Source organism: Melospiza georgiana, chromosome 3, assembly GCF_028018845.1.
Source record: "Melospiza georgiana isolate bMelGeo1 chromosome 3, bMelGeo1.pri, whole genome shotgun sequence".
In the NCBI taxonomy this organism is placed as follows: domain Eukaryota; kingdom Metazoa; phylum Chordata; class Aves; order Passeriformes; family Passerellidae; genus Melospiza; species Melospiza georgiana.
The window spans coordinates 86,871,553-86,890,162 of record NC_080432.1 but is presented as its reverse complement, the minus strand read 5'-3'; the positions used below and the strand labels follow the sequence as shown (position 1 = coordinate 86,890,162).

Below are 18,610 nucleotides of genomic sequence, written 5' to 3'. Positions count from 1 at the left end.
TAAACATTTTGTAAAAGATTTATTTAAGTATCATTTATCACAAAGAGGAAAATACATAGAAGATTAGAAGCATGCAACCATGTTCCACATTTCTGTTTATATTTCTTGCGTTCCCAGCTCGTTGTAATAGAACTCCTGTGCCACCCTCACTTGTTCCTCAAAAATACTGTTTCAAGACAAAGGATAACCAAAAAAACCACAATAAAAGGTAAGATAACATATGAGAAAAGTGCAAAGTAAAAAAGTCACATATATACCACATTCAAACCCTTCCCCTTCCAAAAAATGGATAAAGGCAAACTGTCATTTTGCTGCACGATCAGATTGTCTTTATGAACTACTTTACAAAAAATTAATATAAATTAAGGGCATAATCCTGCAGACACTTATAATCACAGCTAACTTCAATGAGAGTGGCTCAATTGGTATTATTAAAAGCCACAAGTTAGTCACATGCATAAGTTCTTGCAGGTGTAAGGCCCTAAGGCAATAAAATGTTTAAGAGCATTAGGGAGAACAAAAATTAAAGCAAATGAAATCACTCTCAGATGTGTGTTGCTTAGTAAGTTTATATCAAACATATTTTAAACAGAACAGTTTGCTCCTAAAGCCCTGAATATTTCTATTACTTAAGCAGTTTTGCAAGATTAAAAGACAAAACCCCCAGGAAGCTGGTACAGATGTTAATGAACATACAAATTGCTTCAGGCAGGTATGTAGGGAGGTGGAGGTTCCTTCTCAGGCATCTTCACTGCCATTTCATAGGTTGGCAGAACATACTAAGGAGAAGACATTTTGAAGTGATTAATGCAGGAGATTTCAAATGGGGAAAAAAAAAAAGAGAAAAAAGAGAACAAAAGCATACATGGCTCATCAGCAACTTAATCCTCTGTTGCAGGCAAAGTTATTTTAAGAATTTACTGCTGTTCTTAGTAAGCAAATGAGGAAGTGAAAGAAGGTGCAGAAGCAGTTTACTGCTCTGCTGAGCCTAACCCTTGGTCCTTTATTCCACACCCCACTGCATCTTGACTTTGCAAAGCAGCAAGGAAGGTTTGGACTGGTGCAATCAAAGCTTCCCTCTACCACAAGAAAAACATTCAAAGACTTCTCTCTAAAGACCCTCCTTTTAGACACTCAGAATTTAGCTAAGAAATAACCCACCACAAAATTAGCTGCTTTATAATTTTTTATCTTTCCAGTCTTTCTTTATAAAGCTGGACAAGGCTTGGAAACATACATGGATATGGCGATTTTCTACTTCAAAATTAATGATACTGCTTCCTTTTATCTTAAAACAAGATTTTACCTGTGGAGGAGCTTCAAAAGCAGGGTACACAGCAATCTCTGGCAAATTTCTGCTGATGATGTATTTATAGCAGTTCCATACACAGTTAATGAGATATGCCTGAAAGAGAGATTTTTCTTTTAAACACCTCATAAGCATTTCTGATTCAGAAATTAGATGTTGTATGACATTCCTATGATAAAGAGGAGCATATATCAACTTAGACAACACATATCTGAGGAATGGTTGCTATTTCACAGACCTGGCCACACACCTATGTTGCTCTCCATTTTGCATTCACAGTGACTCATAGAGGATGCACCACACAGGTTTTAGCAAAAGAATTCACAGATCCATTCAACTAATCTCTGTCTGCCTGAGCAGTGCTAATCAAATTAATCCCCAAGTGGCTGATGCCTCTGTGGATCTCAGTCTAAGCCTGCCAGGAGGAGGAGGAGGAGAGGCCAACAGTAGAATCCCACTCCTCCCCCAGTTAGCACTATTGCTCCAACTAACTGCCAGTGCTAAGGAGAGGGCTCAGACACACAACTGAGGCAGCAGGGAGAGGGTAGAGCAGTGAAGCCTGAACTTCGAGTCAACACTGACTGCTGCAGAAAGAAACATTATCATGATATGATGAGGATTAGGGGTTTTTTATTACTAATTTGTGTAACATTAACTTTTCCAAATCTCTCACTGACAAGTTAGCACTGCTGTACCTAAGGTACCAAATTTCCCAATCAATACACAAGTGCTACCTACTGTATTAGGCTTTCACTCTCCCCAGTTAAACATTCCTCTTGGAAAAAGTATAGAAAATCAGTAAAATTATTTTCATTCTTTATTTTTTTCTGAAATGCAACCTGAATGCAATAAAGGAACAGTATCATGGCCAATGTATATTATAAATACATTTCTCTAATATGCTTTGTCTACACAAGAGTTTTTGTAACCCAAATGAATGTCTCATTATTTAGATTTTCAGAAAGAAACTGCTACTCTTCAGAAGGGAGGATGATCTCAAATTAACTTATACATTTCCTCATTCCATCATCTTCCTTCCAAAACTTGCATTCTGGTTTGTTAGGCACAGTGAGAGATTTTAAACATTTTGTTTAGTGAGAGATTTTAAACATTTTGTTTAGTGAGAGATTTTAAACATTTTGTTTAGAAACTTGCATACATGAACTCAATATTATTTCACTACAAGCTTAATTACAAATATTAAAATTATCCCCACATAGACAAAAAGTCTTTTTGCATTCCTCCTTTCTACTTAGGAAGGGCAGAGCTGCATAAGCACACCCCACTGCACACACACAAGTTAGGTGAAGACACCAGTACACAACAGATTAGACCTAAGTCATACTGGAACTGAACATCCCAACAATTGTGCTCAAAGAAGTTCTTACCTCAGCATTAAAAAAGCAGCTGGGTTCTGAATTCAGCATTGAGAATTAACTCAGATTGACACCATCTTAATATTTATTAACTCTTGCAACAGACACGTGATTAAGTTTTAACTTACCTTTAAAATGATAAATAATACAAAGAACACCAGAACAATAAACAAGAGACAGCTGGAGTCCAAAGAAAGGAGATCCTCTTTGTAAGGAAAATCCGGCTAGTGAAAAAAAAACATGGGGGAAGGGCGAGAAAGGGAAGAGATAAGAATGAACACTGCACAATCAAATATGATTAAAAAAAAATCCAAACTTCACACCAAATGAAACAAACCCTTGTGTAAACTACTCCTCTGAAACAAGAAGTTCTATTTCTAATAAATTTCCTCTTTATCCTCCCACAAAGCAGAGTATTTATCCTGTCTCTGTCCCACAAGAACAGATCACTACAGTACAGTCTGTGTCCCTAGTCACTTCATCAGTCTCATGCCAACACAGATTCTTCTTCACAGCTGCAGAACAGTGTTTGTACTCATGGTCCTCTACAACCTAATGACTTACTGTTAATTATATCCTGTCAGTCCAACCTGTAACACACTGGTGTGCAGTGTAAGATGTCACCCCAAACTTGGGGGAGCAAAAACAGATCTTCTCCAAACCTGTCTCTCTTCCTTCCCTGACCACAGTAACAAAGCCTCTCTCAAACATCGATCTAAGATTTTATCTGTTTTAAAAAGGACTTGCTTTTAAACATCTACTTGAACAAATCACAGCACCAGCCAGCCAGAGCTCACGGTCTGTCAATGCAGACACTACATTCTATGCATTGACTCTTCTTGCAGTTAAAACACAGGCAGTGTTAGTGAGAACTCCACTGCAATTTCCTTAGAAAGTGCCACTGCAACTTGAGAAGAGACATACAGAATGTAAAAAGGAAAGCTCAGATTCCATGTGTAATGCTATGGGAACCCTCACCTATACTTCTCTTCCTGTCCCCTACCAGGTAAGAGTCAACACATTTTTAATCTGCAGTAGCAAATTTGCCACTGAGCTCCACTGCTTAAAAGGCACAGTTAAGTGTGTTAAAGAACACACTTCCAAGCCAAATGTAGTCAACACAGTTTAAACCAGTAGTTCCCATCACAATTCTTTCCTTACTCTCCTTGGCTTTCCTTTTAGGGAACAATGACAACTTTAACTCTTCCACCTCTGATGAGCTACCATGCCCATAATAACCACCTATGGCTGCTGCAGGCTGAATTCCTTTTTCTTATGCAAAGGGAAGTGTAACTCAGTCACTGATCCAATAAAAACAAACTTTAATTTCAAATGTAAAATATCAATTTGAGCTGAATACTTACCAACTGATCCAGGTAATCTTTGATTCTGGGCAAGTAGGTTAGAGAGCTGATGGCAACCAGACAACTGAGCACAAAGTCAAAGAGTTGGTAACAGAAAAATGGTATCAGCCAGCCTACACGATGCTAAAAAATAGAAAAAAGGAGCAGCACGTAAATTATTTAGTTTAAAAAAAATCAAGTAGCAACTCTAAAACCACGTATTATAAAAATACTTACAGCAATGGCACCATACACCATCATTGCGCTGATTGTGAACATGAGGAGGGAGATAGCAAACAGAACACAGGCATTTTCTGCATTAAAAAAACAAAAACCAGTAAGAATCAGTCATTTCCTGGAGTTGTCACACTGCAGCTGACAGGTACCCAAGCTCTGTCCATTACTATCATCTGTTCTCAATTGACTCATCCATGCCAACTATCAGTAGCAGAATAGAGTAATTCAGATTCTTCCTTACAAAAAAAGATCTGGTTCAAGAAAACCTACAGCTGCTTGGAAAAATCCCTCTGCCTTAATCAAAAGCCTGACTGAAGTCCAGGAACACCAATTAGAAGCCTGACATAGTTTGACAGTAATGCACCATAATGATGCTGATTTGCAATATGTGTCAGTGCTGAAACTATGTGAGTGATTAACTTTACAACTGGACAGAATCTTAAGGGAAGCTAACACACTATCAACCTTTACACTTGAAAATGGTTTGGTTACATAATTTGGTCATTGGCAGTGGGAGCAGCACTGCTCCTTCAGTAACACTAAGGAAAACAGGAAATCACTGTGTGGAAGGTATCCCACTATTTACAAGAAAAGGCAGTTGAACAGAAACCAATTTGTAGCAAAATCCAGGACACTCATGGAAGCTGCATGATAAAGATTCTCCTTGCACATCACAGTTACTGATTACAGAAGCAGAGCTGCTTTCCACTAGTTAGATTAAACTTCTTTTTTAAACACAAAGAAACCAGCCTCAGAGTCTACGGACATAGTAAATAAATGGGTTTTAGCAGTATTGAAGCCAAAATTTTTTTGTTTTCCTGCTTGAAAAAGATTATCTGAGAACCCTTTCTACTCTGCAAGTACTATCTACATACACAGACGGCATCAAGGAAGAGCTCCCCCATGTCTGAAATGTATTGATCAGACACAAGTCTCAGCAATCACCAGCGAGTGTGGCTGTCTTCTGAGGAGTTATTACTCACAATATACACTAGTACAATAATACCTGTAAGGTTCTTTCACACACACAAAGCCCTCCAGCCCAGATCCCAACACAAGGAATAAGAATTTTTAGGTAAAAAAATTGTGATAGATAGTGTAAAATGTGATAGATTTTACACTAAAGAGTGAAGAAAGCACCTTCAACTTCATATTTCACTCAAATAAGCTTAATGCTACCAAGTACCCCAAGGGCCTTTACAGATCATATGACATTTTACAGACCTCTGCTGTGATTTTACTTAATATCTTAGCCTCACGAAGAATTTGGTCCTTGCTCCCACTCCCATTTCATTAGTAGCAAATGTGAGTTACAGTCACAGGTCAGAACTGACAGATCCTCAACTCAGGTCATGAACAATTAATCCAAAATGCTCAAACCAGTTTTGTGCTGTTCTATTTTGCTGAACCTGACCCTCCTTAAATTTTCATGTAATACAACAGACCGAGGTAGATTAGAAGTGCCATACTACACATTTCTGCATATTTAAAACCAAGAGAAGCAAAGCATATGCTCAAGTTCACAGATACAATAATTAAAAAGCTTGACACCAATTACAGCTGTAAACATATACATTTAGTAGAAGAGTGAAAAGTGGGCATAATTCTGCTCATGGTGCTTTCTCTCATTTATTCTGCAGGTGGAACTTAGAGAAACACTTTGGTTTCACTCAAATACTTGGCATCCCAATTGTTCCTCTCTTCTTCAAAGGTATCATGGCTTTCTTTTCAGTAAATTCACTTGCAGGAGCTCTAAGGTATTTCGTGATCTATGAAGATGACCAAGAACTCTGAAGAAAAGTCTTTAAACTTGTTTTCTGCTGCTTGTTTTACTGAGTCAGCAAAGATAATTAATGTTTATGGAGAAAGCGAGTCAGAGATGTCCCACACATACTTCAACACTCAAAGCATCAGACGGCCAAGAAATCTCATCACTGAAGATGAGATATAAAATGAATGAAGTATAAAATGAAGTTATAATAATAACCCATAAAGCTTTCTTTTTATTCTTGTAGAAGAATTCAATCCCAGAGTAACTGAAGAAAAATTCAGAAAACAAGATAACCATATTTATGAAAAGTCATATGCATATATTACAACCTGGTGTAAGACAAATCCATGGCAGTGCATGCTGTATATTCCCATCAGGCAGCAGAGCTCTAAACCTACCGGCCATTCTCTCAGAAGCATAGTAATTTCCAATCACTTCATACTGGATATCAACAGTTGGCACCATGTTTGGATGAGTCACTTCTACTGTCAACAAGATGCCCATCAGCAAGTTCACCACCTGAGAGAGATCACAGTTACCTCAAGGTTAATTACTTTGCAACAGCTGAGATGTTTTCTAATAATCCTTTATTTCAGTTAAAAATAAACTCTTCTCTTTGCATGTATGTGGAAGAAGAAAAAAAAAGAGCATAAGTTACAGTTAAATTTCAAGCTCATTTAATTAAATGACTACTAAAACAACTCAAAGAGTGTGAGGCACTTGCTAGGTTCAATGAATCACCACTGAATAACTCTGCAAATTGAGGGGATGGTAAGATTCCTAGGGATTCAAATAACATAATTAAGCTGATGCTGCCTGATGAATGTACAGGTTTGTGAGCTGAAAAACTGGAAACAGTTAAAAAAGGTCAGGGAGATAAAGGTACAGAATGAGGAATATTTTGAAAGAATTTCTGCTTTCTACAACAAATAAATTACTGGGTTTCTGCCACAGTTCAGCCTTAGTAAGCCAGAGAGAAGATCTTCCTCTGCTTCCCAGGTCACTTACTGAAACCTCATCTTATCAAAAAGGTCTACACAAGCACAGGGGAAGTTAAAAATTTCACACAAAGATCAACCCCCACAGTGTGTGCTCACCATTCTTTCTCCTCCCTCACGCTGACACTTAAAGACTCCTTCTGTTGCCCCATTTTGGTACACACCAGAAATGTCTTCAGTAAGATCTCAAAGAATCAGAAGTAGCTGAAGTCTCAGTAAAATTGCCTTGACAGCATTTGTAAGTACCCAAGGTTTACAGGGACATGGTTTCTGTTACTAGTATCTGGAGACACAAGCCAAAGGTTGCATAACACACAAAAAAACCCCTCATGATGGTCTTTTCTAGCTGCAGACATTTTCCAATCAGTATTCAGTACTGTCACCACCAGCAGCAGGATCCCTTCCAATTAGCCTCAAAATAAAAAGAAAACTGGTTTGTAGTTTCTAACAACTTAAGAATATTTGTCAGGTATTTCTTCTTCTATGGGCATGGTTCCAGAAGTCAATGATGGTGGCAAGTCTATGTACAATTACTGAGGATTTCAGAAAGGAAAAAAAAATCTGAATCTCATAAAATGTTGAGACTCACAGTTCCTATAACTTTTTTTCCCCCTCATTGTTTTTATTAAATTTTTCTCTTCTTTTTCCCCTGGGGTTTACAGATAAATGGTGATAAGCTTGCTTGCACTTTCTGCTAAAAGAACCCTTCAGTGGAATTAAAGCTGGTAGTGCATGTCACTTTGTAGAAATGCAATCATCTCACCATGTATTACACAAATTTTCTAGAATTTCCAGCTATTTTGAGCCACCTGTATTTCTGTAAGGCATTTTATATAAAACATTGTAGCCAAAACAGCTGGCAGTGAAGAACTCTGTTGAACCATCAATATATTTAGCCTAGAACTGCACTTATTTTCACGCTCACAGGATACTTCTTAAGGGGCAAACTGTCAAGTTGCTCACCTGCCTTGTTTTCAAATCTTATTTTGCTTCACCATTCATCAAAACTATGGAACACTTTCCTCTTCCACCTGCTTCATCCTCCTGTACTCTGGCCTTCTGCTCTCAATGCTCTCTGCATTTTCAACCCTCTTTTCCCTCCCCTCAGTGAGTGAACAGAGAATGTTGGAAAATACCTTTCTGTACTGCACTTGTTTCAAAAAGCCTAAGTCAAGGTTCATGCCTCTGGCAGCTGAAATATTGATCTCTACTTTATAAAGCACAAAAGTACATGCTCAATTACAACTAAATCATTTCTTGTTTATACATAGTCATGAGTTTGACTGCCATCATAGGCTATCTGCCTCAGGAGAAGGAGCAAGCAGCACCTGAATTACTACAGAAGTACTGAAGAACTTGAATGCCTCAGAATTTTGAGATTTTAATTCTCCATCTGTCACTTTCTTTTTTATTTTCACCTTATCTGTGGTCCCAATTCAGTAACTAGTGAAATTACCAAAGACTTCGGTACACTGAATGTAGTTTCAAGTATGAAAGGTTTATTTTCTCAACCTGAACTGGTATCCAAGTAAAAGAGAAAATAAGAGTCATTCAAAATCCAATCTATTAGAATCAAGGAGACCAAATAAAAATAGTTACAAACCAAAACAAATCTAAACAAAAACAAACAACAAACCAAAACTGTGGCCAATTAACACCTCAGAGTTTCCAGTGCTCCATTACTACTGTGTACAAATCCATCACAACACTGAGTAATTAATTGAAACTCGTATATTAAACGTGATCAAGACCTACAGAGCCAGAGCCTCTATTTTAACTACTTCATTCTTTCCCAGAAGCTTGACAGCAGCAAGACCACAAGGCTAGTTTCAAAATAATCAGTGTAACAGGCAGCAAGAATATGGTTTGGACCACAGAACATTGTTAGAGATTTTAAGTATATACTCACTGCAAATCAAATGTATGTCCACAAATGTCTACATAGAGAAGTCAGAAAAAATGTAACTCTTGTATGCCTCAGTATAATATGAGGATTAAACTCAAAAAAAACCCTCAAGCCTGGCAAGACAGCACTCAGTGGATACTGCAGCACCCTAAAGTAACACCTCAGAAATTTCAGCATCCTCATTTTGGTCTTTTTTTTGCTCAGAAATCAAAAATAGTAGTAAAAAAAGTCTGCAAAATGCATGTTCAAGTTCTTATTTAAAAAATAATCCCATTAAGATGAAAATAACCTTAGTTTTGTAATAGTTTAAGGAGTGTATTTTACATTTTCATATCTGGAATAGCTAAGTTTAATAGTTTGGTGTAGCTTGTATCAAGATTCAGATAGCTGAAATTTCCAATTCTCAAGTAGAAAGTCATCATTTATTACAGAAATATGAGCTCCCCATATGATTAGAACTCAAAAGACTGTGGAACTCTTAAGAAGCATTAGCTTTTTAATTAGTTAGTTTTATCTCCACAGTGTGCACTTAATGCCTCATCAGGTAAGTGCTTCAACTCTCTGGAGGCCCGCACATGAAGTCAAGTTTTCCCCAAGCACTCAGAGGGACTTGGGCAAAACCACAACTTCCTACTTAGAATTTGCTTATATCCTTTCATGAGGGGAAAGAGGGAAATTCCCTTGCACTACTACACTCATTTTCCTTTCACTTTTCCAGTATTTTTTCCCTAGACATGTTTCCAAACAGGGAAAAAAAAAGAAAAAAAAATCAAGATGGAGATTCTGATTTGGTTTGATTTATTAACATATTGAAATAGTAAAAACTGAAGAAGAGTGATTTTAACTAGGGTACTTCAGAGCCTCTAGCAGCACCAGCACCAGACTGACAGAAATGAGCCAGTGTAACGAGGCTCACTCTGGTTCAGCGAACACAAGTGCAGAGATCCCCTCATGCTCCCGCTCAGCAGCAGCAATTGCATCACTGCCTGCAGCCCTGAGGGCAGCAGCCCCTCCCTCCAGAACAATACCACTGGCTTCCATGCTGTTTACTGAACTCTGATCCATTTCTGCCAGGGCAGTGTTCCTGCTTCCGGTCTCTGGAAAGCGCAGTGCCCAATATGAAACTTCACAGGAAGAAACAAACTTCAAAGCAACACGACTGCAATTATGGGGAGAGGAACAGGAGGTTTCTTTTTCCTTCCTACACAGAACAGCAGTGGGTGTTGCAGAGCTAACCAAGCTTTATCAGACCTGGAACCCAAGTACTATTCTGCCAGAAATGTTCTTAACTTGTCTTTTGGTAAATACACTTCTATGTACTGATAAATACACTTTTATGTACTGATATGTACACAAACAGCAGCAGCACACCGAGAGAACTGTGCTTGAGACACTCTGCTCACACAGCATCAGCAGCAGACATTTTAGAAAGTAGTCCTGGTTCTCTCTGGACTTGCAGAAGCACACAGCAAGGACAGTGATAAAACTGTTCCAGTGAGGAGCAAAGTTAATTACAGGAATGATTTAAAAGTACACAAATAAGCAAAGAATAGGAAAATGCCTAAAGAAATGGTTATGTAAAAATAACACATGTATTAAGTAGAGAGAAGTCTTATCTTACTAAAACATCTGGAGTAGATTGCTGTTAGACTCCATTTTAAGTTTGATAGCAAATTCCTTCAGGACTGCACTGCACGAGAACACAGTTTATATAGTAAATAGCAAGATTTTCAGTAACATAAAACTATTCTTGAACGAAACACTCTCCCCCTCCACAAAGCTACATCCTTCAAAAAACCCCAACAAAACCAAAACACACACAAAAAGCCCCACCAAACCCACAAACCAAAGAACACCACCCTACACATAAAGTTATTACTATTTGTCCCACTGCAACTTAAAAGCAGAGATTACTTAATTGATTTAGAAATACTTCTCATAAGAACCTGAAAGACTAAGTTAGAGCTATTCTTAAATGGGGCATTAATTAACATGTCTAAAAAATCTGACATGTTCTGGACAATTTTTTAAAGCTTGGCAGAAAGCAATTAAATTTAACTTTCACTGTCAAAAGTGTATTTTACCTTCAAAAAAAGTAATTTATATTTGAATTCTGATTTTGAAGCATTAGGGAAGACCACCATGTTATAACCTTTTCCAGCTCAAACAGACAGCTGTTGCCAGACTTTAAAGTTCTCACCCTTACCCAGGTGACAGCTGAGAACTGGATAAAAATATTCAACGCACGGCTTAACAAAGTGCTCGATAGACGGGATTTTTTTTTTTAATAAAAACTCGCACCTCTAAAGCACTTTGCATGCCCCCTGCTACCTTGACCCCAGCTCTACTTTTCCCTGCAGCGACCGAGGCTGCGGTAACACGAGATCAAAGCCGCAGCCGCACGGGTGCCCGGGGCAGCCGCCGCCGGCCCAGCACCCACGGAGAGACAGAGAGAGGCGCCGCAGCCAGGCAACGCGGGGAAACATAAGCACAGCAGGAGAGGTGGAAACTGGAAGCGCTACCAGGTCTGCGGCCACGGAAACATCTCCTGTCCCCCGCCCCAGCAAGCTCCTGGGTTTAGGGACACTCCCGCGAACAGGAATCGCAGTGCGGAAGGCGGCGAGGTGCTTTTGTTCTGGAACAAGGATCACCGTCCCCCTCGCTGTTCGCGGTTTGTGCTTTTCCTTCAGGGACCAGAGGCACATTCTTGAACTCCATCCATCAGCACAGGCTGGTTTGCAGGTTTCCAGAAGTTTGATTCTCAAAACTACAATGGACCTTTTCCTTTGAAATGAACTAATAATGGAACTTAATCAGCACCAAGACTTTTGTCCAGTTTCATTTTGAAAGAGATACCTTTTCCCTAAACTTTTGTTACATTTCCAACGCCCTACCCTCCCTTTTCCTCAAGTCCTGTCTCTCCAGCCACTTTGTTTTGCCTGTACATTATTTTTTTGCCAACTGAGGGACCAATCTGCATACAAATAAAGGATCTCCCCATACTTGTTTGAAATAAACCATAAACTCCCCAAAATCAAACCCCCATGCCTCTAAGGGCAGTTTATGTGCATGGCTGTTTCATATCAACATAAAAATTCTTTGTTTCTTACAATTCGCAGAAGGCCAAAGGAGAACACAGCTTTTGATTGCAGCTTCAGGAGAACAGAAAAGCTATGATGCAACTTTTGTAAACTATCCTCTCATTTTTACTGCCCACGAGGGTTAAGGGGAAGGAAGGATGAGGAAATTACTCCAATAAGGAGGAGTTCAGGCCCCCTTTACGGGAACCAAGGGAAGTCAGGGCTCCAGGCCTTTAACTTGCTGCTACTGTTGTCACTTTTCTACTTCGCCCTAGTTCAGAACTTTATTTCTAGCATTTCATCCGCACTACCACAGGTCTTCCTTGGAGAGAAAGCACTCACCAGTCAGAAAAAAGGAAGTGTTTAGGGAGACAAATTTGTTTCCACTGCTTTTCAATCACTGTTTCAGGAACAGAATCTGGAACAACCAGGAACTTCCCTTGCCACAAAGTGGGGGACACTCATCTTCCTCTCAGAGGTTACACAGCATTCACGGGTACCTCACCTTATTCCCCTATTATACACCCCGATCTCCTCCCTTACACGCTCAGTACTGTATTAAAGTCTCAACCCCTCCAAACCAAGAAAGAGAAAAGTAACACAATCTCTCTGAAACGTAGATTAAAACACTCTGAACTTTCTCTTCACTTTCTTTTTCCAAACACGACAAGGGAGGCTGCCGAGGGACAGCAGGACTTCGTTAGCACGAAGGAGACCTCGGGAAAGACGAGAGACCCGAGCCCCGGCGGGTGACCGCAGGAAATCCCCGGGTGCAGCGTCCCCCGACCGCCCCGGCACAGGGAAGGGCTGCCCGGGACGGGAGCGGGGACGGGAGCGGGGACGGGAGCGGGACGCGCGCCGTCCCTCAGAGCGGCCGCGCGGGCGCCGCTCCCCCGCCCCACCGAGCACCCCGCGCACGCGCGCTGAGCACGGCCCCCACCGCCGCCCCTCCAGCCGCCGGCCGGTCGCCCTCGCCTCTCACCATGTACCAGGTGCCCAGGATGATGGTGCCGGTGCGCACATGGCAGCAGCCGCAGCACCGGGTGCTGTAGAAGCGGTCGCGATTCCGCTTGAACGTCATGGCGGCAACGCGCAGCTCCAACCGCCGAACCCGCCAACCGCCCTCTCCAAGCAGCTCCCGACACCGAACACCGTAAAACCCCCGGCGCACGTCACCGCCGCCCTGACCAATCAACCGCCGAGAGAGTGTCGTGGGGCGGGCCTTTGTTGCCGCGGTGACGGGTGATTGACAGCACCGCTGACCAATCACAGTAGCTCTGGTACCGACGCCCCGCATTCACCTGCGGCGGCGGGGGCCGCACCTGAGCTGGGGGTGGTGCTCTTTCCGCCATGTTGGGCTTTGCCCGCCTCTGCCACCAGCCCTCAGGGGGGTCTGGCGGGGAAAAGTCCTGTCCTGTCCCGCTCTGCTTGCCTGGCGGACGGGGAGCAGCTCGCCGGGCGTTCGGAGAGCCGGAACTTGGTAGCCGGGGAGGCAGCGAAAAACCTATGGGGAAAGCTGCGTTGTCTAGAGACGTTCCCGTGTGCTTAGCGCGGGTGGGAGGCGGCTCGAATTCTCAGTTCTGAGCCCCCGAGTTCAGGAGGGACATGGAAGTTGGAGAGAATGTCGAGAGAAGGGCACCAGAGCTGGTGAAGCTGCTGGAGCAGAAGGAGGAACGGCTTAGGGTGTTAGCGTGGAGAAAAGAAAGTTCAGAGAGACTCTTACCGCTCTGTACAACTCCGAAAGGAGGCTGTAGCCAGGTGGGGGTCGGGCTCTTCTGCCCCTTCCCAGGCAGCTGGGAACAGCTTTAGAGGACACGGCCTCAAGCTGCGGCAGGGAGGTTTACACTGGACATCAGGAGGAATTTCTTCATGGAAAGGGTGATTAGATGTTGGAACAGAAGTCAGTGTTCCTGGAGGAGTTTAAAGAAAGGCTGGACGTGGCACCAGTGCCATGGTCTGGATGACATAGTGTTAGGTCATGGTTTGGATTCGATGATCTCACAGGTCTTTTCCAACCTAATTGATTTTGTGATTATGCACAGCCCTTAATTCTAATATAGTAATGAGTAAGTAATGTCTCCTGATGTCCTGATTCCAGCTGGGGCAGTGTTAACTTTTGCAGGTGCCAAGAGGGAGCATGGCTCGGATATGGAGGTTATTCTGTCCCAGCTCACATCATTGATCATTGCCAGGAGCAGGTGAAAAGGGTTTTTTCCCTATGGAGAAAACGTCGAGGAGGGAGCCGACTGGTATTGTGTATTGGGAGCAGGGACAGGTTTCTTATCTCTTTGATTTTCCCACTATATTGTTGTGCCTCTAATTCTCAACTCCATCCCAACGCAGCGGCAAAGATGAGGGGAAGGGGGAGTGAGAGGTCCTGAACTGGGAAGTACCATTATTAAACCATGACACCTGGGCAGAGCGTGCAGAGGTCTGCTTTGAGGTGCTGCCAACATCCCCCGGCTTTCGGTGAATTTTGCTGCTGAAGGTTTAGCTCACATGAACCATTTCGCTGTTCTTTTAATTCCTTGGATTAAAGGAATTTTAAAAAATAATATTAAGACTGTGTTACATGCTAAGAGGATATGCCATTAGAGGGAAAACAGAAGAGGTGAAATTTAGTCCACAGACGTGCTTTACTTTGTTGGTGACCCCAAGTCCTAGTCAAGCCCCTGTTGGTGAGTGGGTAATGGAAATGCTTCATTAGTTCCACTGAAACCTGTGGGTGCTGCACTTTTGAATATATTAAGTAGAAATAATGTGTGTAAATCCAAGTGCTGTTTTCATTTGTGTATGTGATATGTTTCACCACCACTTAGCGACACACAGTCTCCTGTTCCCACATGGAGCAGGACCTGTAAACTTCCCCTGACCCGGTGGTTTCTGGAGAGACCTGAGCTGTTGATGCAGAAGTGCACACAGTTTATTTAACCTTCTACTTGCAGCTGCAAGTATTTCCTTCTTGCCAGTGCACAGTCTGAGACACAGAACCATAAATATTTGCTGTGCCTATATACACCAAGATGCACATCAGTGTTGAGTTTTTTCACTTTGAACAATTAGAAGGTAATGGGGGTGACAGTGGTTGTCCTTTTGATACATTCCAGATTGTACAATTAACACATTTTATTGCTTTAGCTGCCTAGTCTGTTTTTAATGTGAGCTGTGGCTGAGTTGTTTGAAATTATTTACTTAAGGGCTTTAAAAGTGACCTTTTTATTTTAAATCCCCAGGGTTCCATAGTTGGTGTTTTTCTTCCTTAGGGCATATTTCATTTTTGAATAAACATGTTGTAAGTGCTGCTAAGATGGCTGTAATGATCCTCTTACAAACTACTGTTTCTTTAGTGCTGTGATGTTCTCAGCCCTGTGCACAGATGCATAATTATCAACACTCTGATTGAATGTAGCAAGAAGGGACTAATTTTAATCAATATACACGTATCCATGTAAAAAAAAAAATAGAAAAAAGAATGTACATTTTGTTGTAATCAGTCATTTAAAAAATCGTTTTTCTCACAGATGGCACTTTGGGAAGCCTAAACCAACCATTCCTGCTGCATGCATGCCTGAATTGATTGCATTGTTCTGCGGAGCTGAGAGATTCTCCTTCCTGTTGGTCTGTCCCTGTGTGAAGCAGGAGTTCACACGATTAGAATGAGCTAGAAATTAAAGGAGGAGCCCTTCCGTCAAAGTTTGGACATCCACTTGGAAACCTTTAGATCCCACTCCCAGTTGAAGTGATTTGTGAGGGCAAGTGTTGCAGCTAAGAGCTTGCAGTTGGACACTGCCTTCGCTACGATCAAGCTCTCCTCAGGCTCAGATTGTCAGGGCTATTTTCATGAGATGAAAGAAATCTTAATTAAGTGTTCATATCTTTGTCAGCCAGACTCAGAATAAAAATTGATGTGATTCCCTTGAGCTTCACTGCTTGTTATACTCTGCAAACGCTGCTTGTTATACTCAGCAACAAAGATACTGGGAAGAATAATGTGAATCTCATTTAACATCACAAAGAAGCTTTCCACAGCAGGAAAAGCTGATGTGCAACTATTGAATTTGCATAAAAAAACCCTCTCCACTTTCTCCTCCTTAAAAAAAAAAAAAAAAAAGGAAAAGAACGATTTAAAGAGAATGATGGCATTGTTTCTTGTACTTAAGGGAAGAGGTGATAGGGTAATGATTTTAGTCCTACCCTCTGTGAAAGATTCCAGTTCTTCCTTGCCACAAGCGCCCCAGATGACCTCAGGCAAGGGACTTCCTTCTCGCTGAGCCTTAATTCTCTCCTTTTTGCTAGTTCAAAGAGGATTTCTGAGGCTAAATATATTAAAAACTCTGGGCTCAGCTTACAGTCGTGACAGGCCGAGCAAACTCTCAGAGAATCAGCGAGTGCTAGTGATAAAACTTCCTCACAAGCAGACCATGGCATGCAGGACCAAAGCATCCACAGCAGTAAGAGCAGGAAGCCACACACAGATCTGCGAGCCAGAAGCAGCTGCAAAAGAATGCTTGGGATTCCTTTACCAGCATGACGTTTTAACTCCTTCCCTCTCAGCAGGTAGGGAGGGTTTGATATCGAGGTGTTCCTCATTAGCCAAACTAGTCGGGCTTTCAAACCCATGTCTAGACAGGAGATTTGCACTTCTGTCTTGAGAGAGCCTGACAATGTTTCACCAAACACAAATTAGTTTTGGATAATCAGATTTTAATAAGGTGACAGCAAAAGAGCTAGGAAATGAGAGACCAGGCTTCAATTTCTTCCAAAATTTCAAGTCCTGTACTTGCAAGATGTCAAAACAATGCAGCACTAAGACTGTTTTCTGCTAATTTTTGTAATACCATATTTTCTCTCTTGTGCTGTTCTTATGCCTATCCATGGCTAGAAGATGGTGTTTGAATGCTGTAACCACACACTGAACTATAGCCAGGATGGCAATATTTTGAAGAATAAGGTGCTGTTCTGCTTCAGCATTTGCTGTGTTGGGTGAATGGAAACCTACAGACTCTGAACTGATAATCATATGCAATGTCAGGCAGAGTTCATATCACTTTAGTGAAAATATTGTCCCGATGGGGGTTGAGAAACTGAGGCACAGTGACATGAACTGAGCTGACCAACACCACTACAGGTCAGTCAAAGTTACAGGAACATCTTGTCCATTGGCTTCTTTGCCAGGAGATAGAAGATGCAGTGCAGGACGTGTTGGAGCTCCTCCATCCCAAATGGAGGGCACTTGAGTATGAGGGCAGGAACAAGCTACTGCCATTTTAAATTTTTTTTTCCTATAACTTTATGCATGTGCCTGCTACTCTGCATTCTAAAACTAAAAACAAAACAACAACAACAAAAAAAAAAAAAAAACAAAACAAAAAACCACCCAAAAACAAACCAAAACAAAAAAAACTAAGCACAAAAAAAAAAAAAAACAAGAAAAAAAGAGAAATGTTTAGTTAGGTCCTCAGATTCGGTTATTTTCCATGCTGAACAAACATTTTTAGACTAAAAAAACCAAAGTTTTTCAACATCACAGAGAAAGTAGTATCTTTACATAGAAACTGCAATATAAAGTGTACTGTATCCCCTTAGCAGAATTTAGAAAAATCTATAGAATTGGTGCAGAAGGTGTGAAAAATACCCAGGCTGAAAGTATGGATTGAATTTTTGCTTCTTTAAAAAAAGAGAAGAATGTACTAGAGTAAAAGCAATGCATTAACATATCAATGAGAGGAAAAAAACCATCATATAAATTAGTCAGGGAGAAGCTTTCCTGTTGGTGACTCATACAGCAAAATCACAGATATCCTGAAGTCAGCATTAACAAATTTTACCATCCTTTTTCTCCAAGATGAATTTTGTAGGAAAACAGCCTAATTTGGAAGATCAGTGGTTTCTTGTAAAAAGGACTAGAAAGTAATAAGAATGCATCACAGTTTTGTGATTATTGAATTTTACTCTTGTTTACTGAATTAATCAACTTCATTTTGGGATTCCTAATGTAATGTTCCAAGCTTCTGTACTATGTGTTCTAGTTGGTTGCTGTTAACAATATGAATTATCTTTTACCAGTATGAGTCAGTTTAACTCAGTTCCAAACCTTTTAAACTCATAACAGATGGGTCACAAAGTCAGGGTTAGAAAATAAGCTGAAATATGACAGCATGATATAAAGTTTCTCCAAACCCAGGACTGTTCACGGGTTACTCACTGTATGCTCAGATTTTCTTTAAAAATCTTAAACACTGAATAAAAATTCTTCATTTAGAGAATCAAAATATTCAAAACTAAAAGAGTTGTGTTTCATTTATAGCAGCCTCCACACAGTTGAGGAGCTATGAAAATGTCTAAAAATAACATGATCTAAAATGGTACTTGCAATATCTCAGTGCTTTCACGTGAACAACAGTGAGCACTGGAAATGGAAAGTCTCCTGTACTCACTGGCAGCCTCCCCCTTCCAGCCTCAGCCTGGACTTGCCCCTCCATGAATCTTGGCAGGGTGAGCAGGAGGAGCCTGAGCACCTGAACACCGCCTCCTCAGGGAGGCAGGGAGTCACCTCCCAATGGCTGCGACTTCTTCACACGTGTGCTCCT

The 18,610-nt window shown here is 41.0% G+C and overlaps 1 protein-coding gene across 1 annotated transcript; it reads right to left on the bottom strand.

Annotated features, from left to right (window-relative positions):
- Positions 1–13,178, bottom strand: LAPTM4A (lysosomal protein transmembrane 4 alpha). Its single transcript, XM_058020955.1, has 7 exons — positions 13,003–13,178; positions 6,435–6,555; positions 4,266–4,342; positions 4,050–4,172; positions 2,814–2,909; positions 1,307–1,405; positions 1–779 (listed from the first exon to the last, which is right to left on the bottom strand). Exons 1-7 carry the CDS (start codon positions 13,099–13,101, stop codon positions 705–707), a joined length of 690 nt encoding a protein of 229 aa, XP_057876938.1. The 5' UTR covers positions 13,102–13,178; the 3' UTR covers positions 1–704.
- Between the last annotated feature and the right edge of the window lie 5,432 nt (positions 13,179–18,610).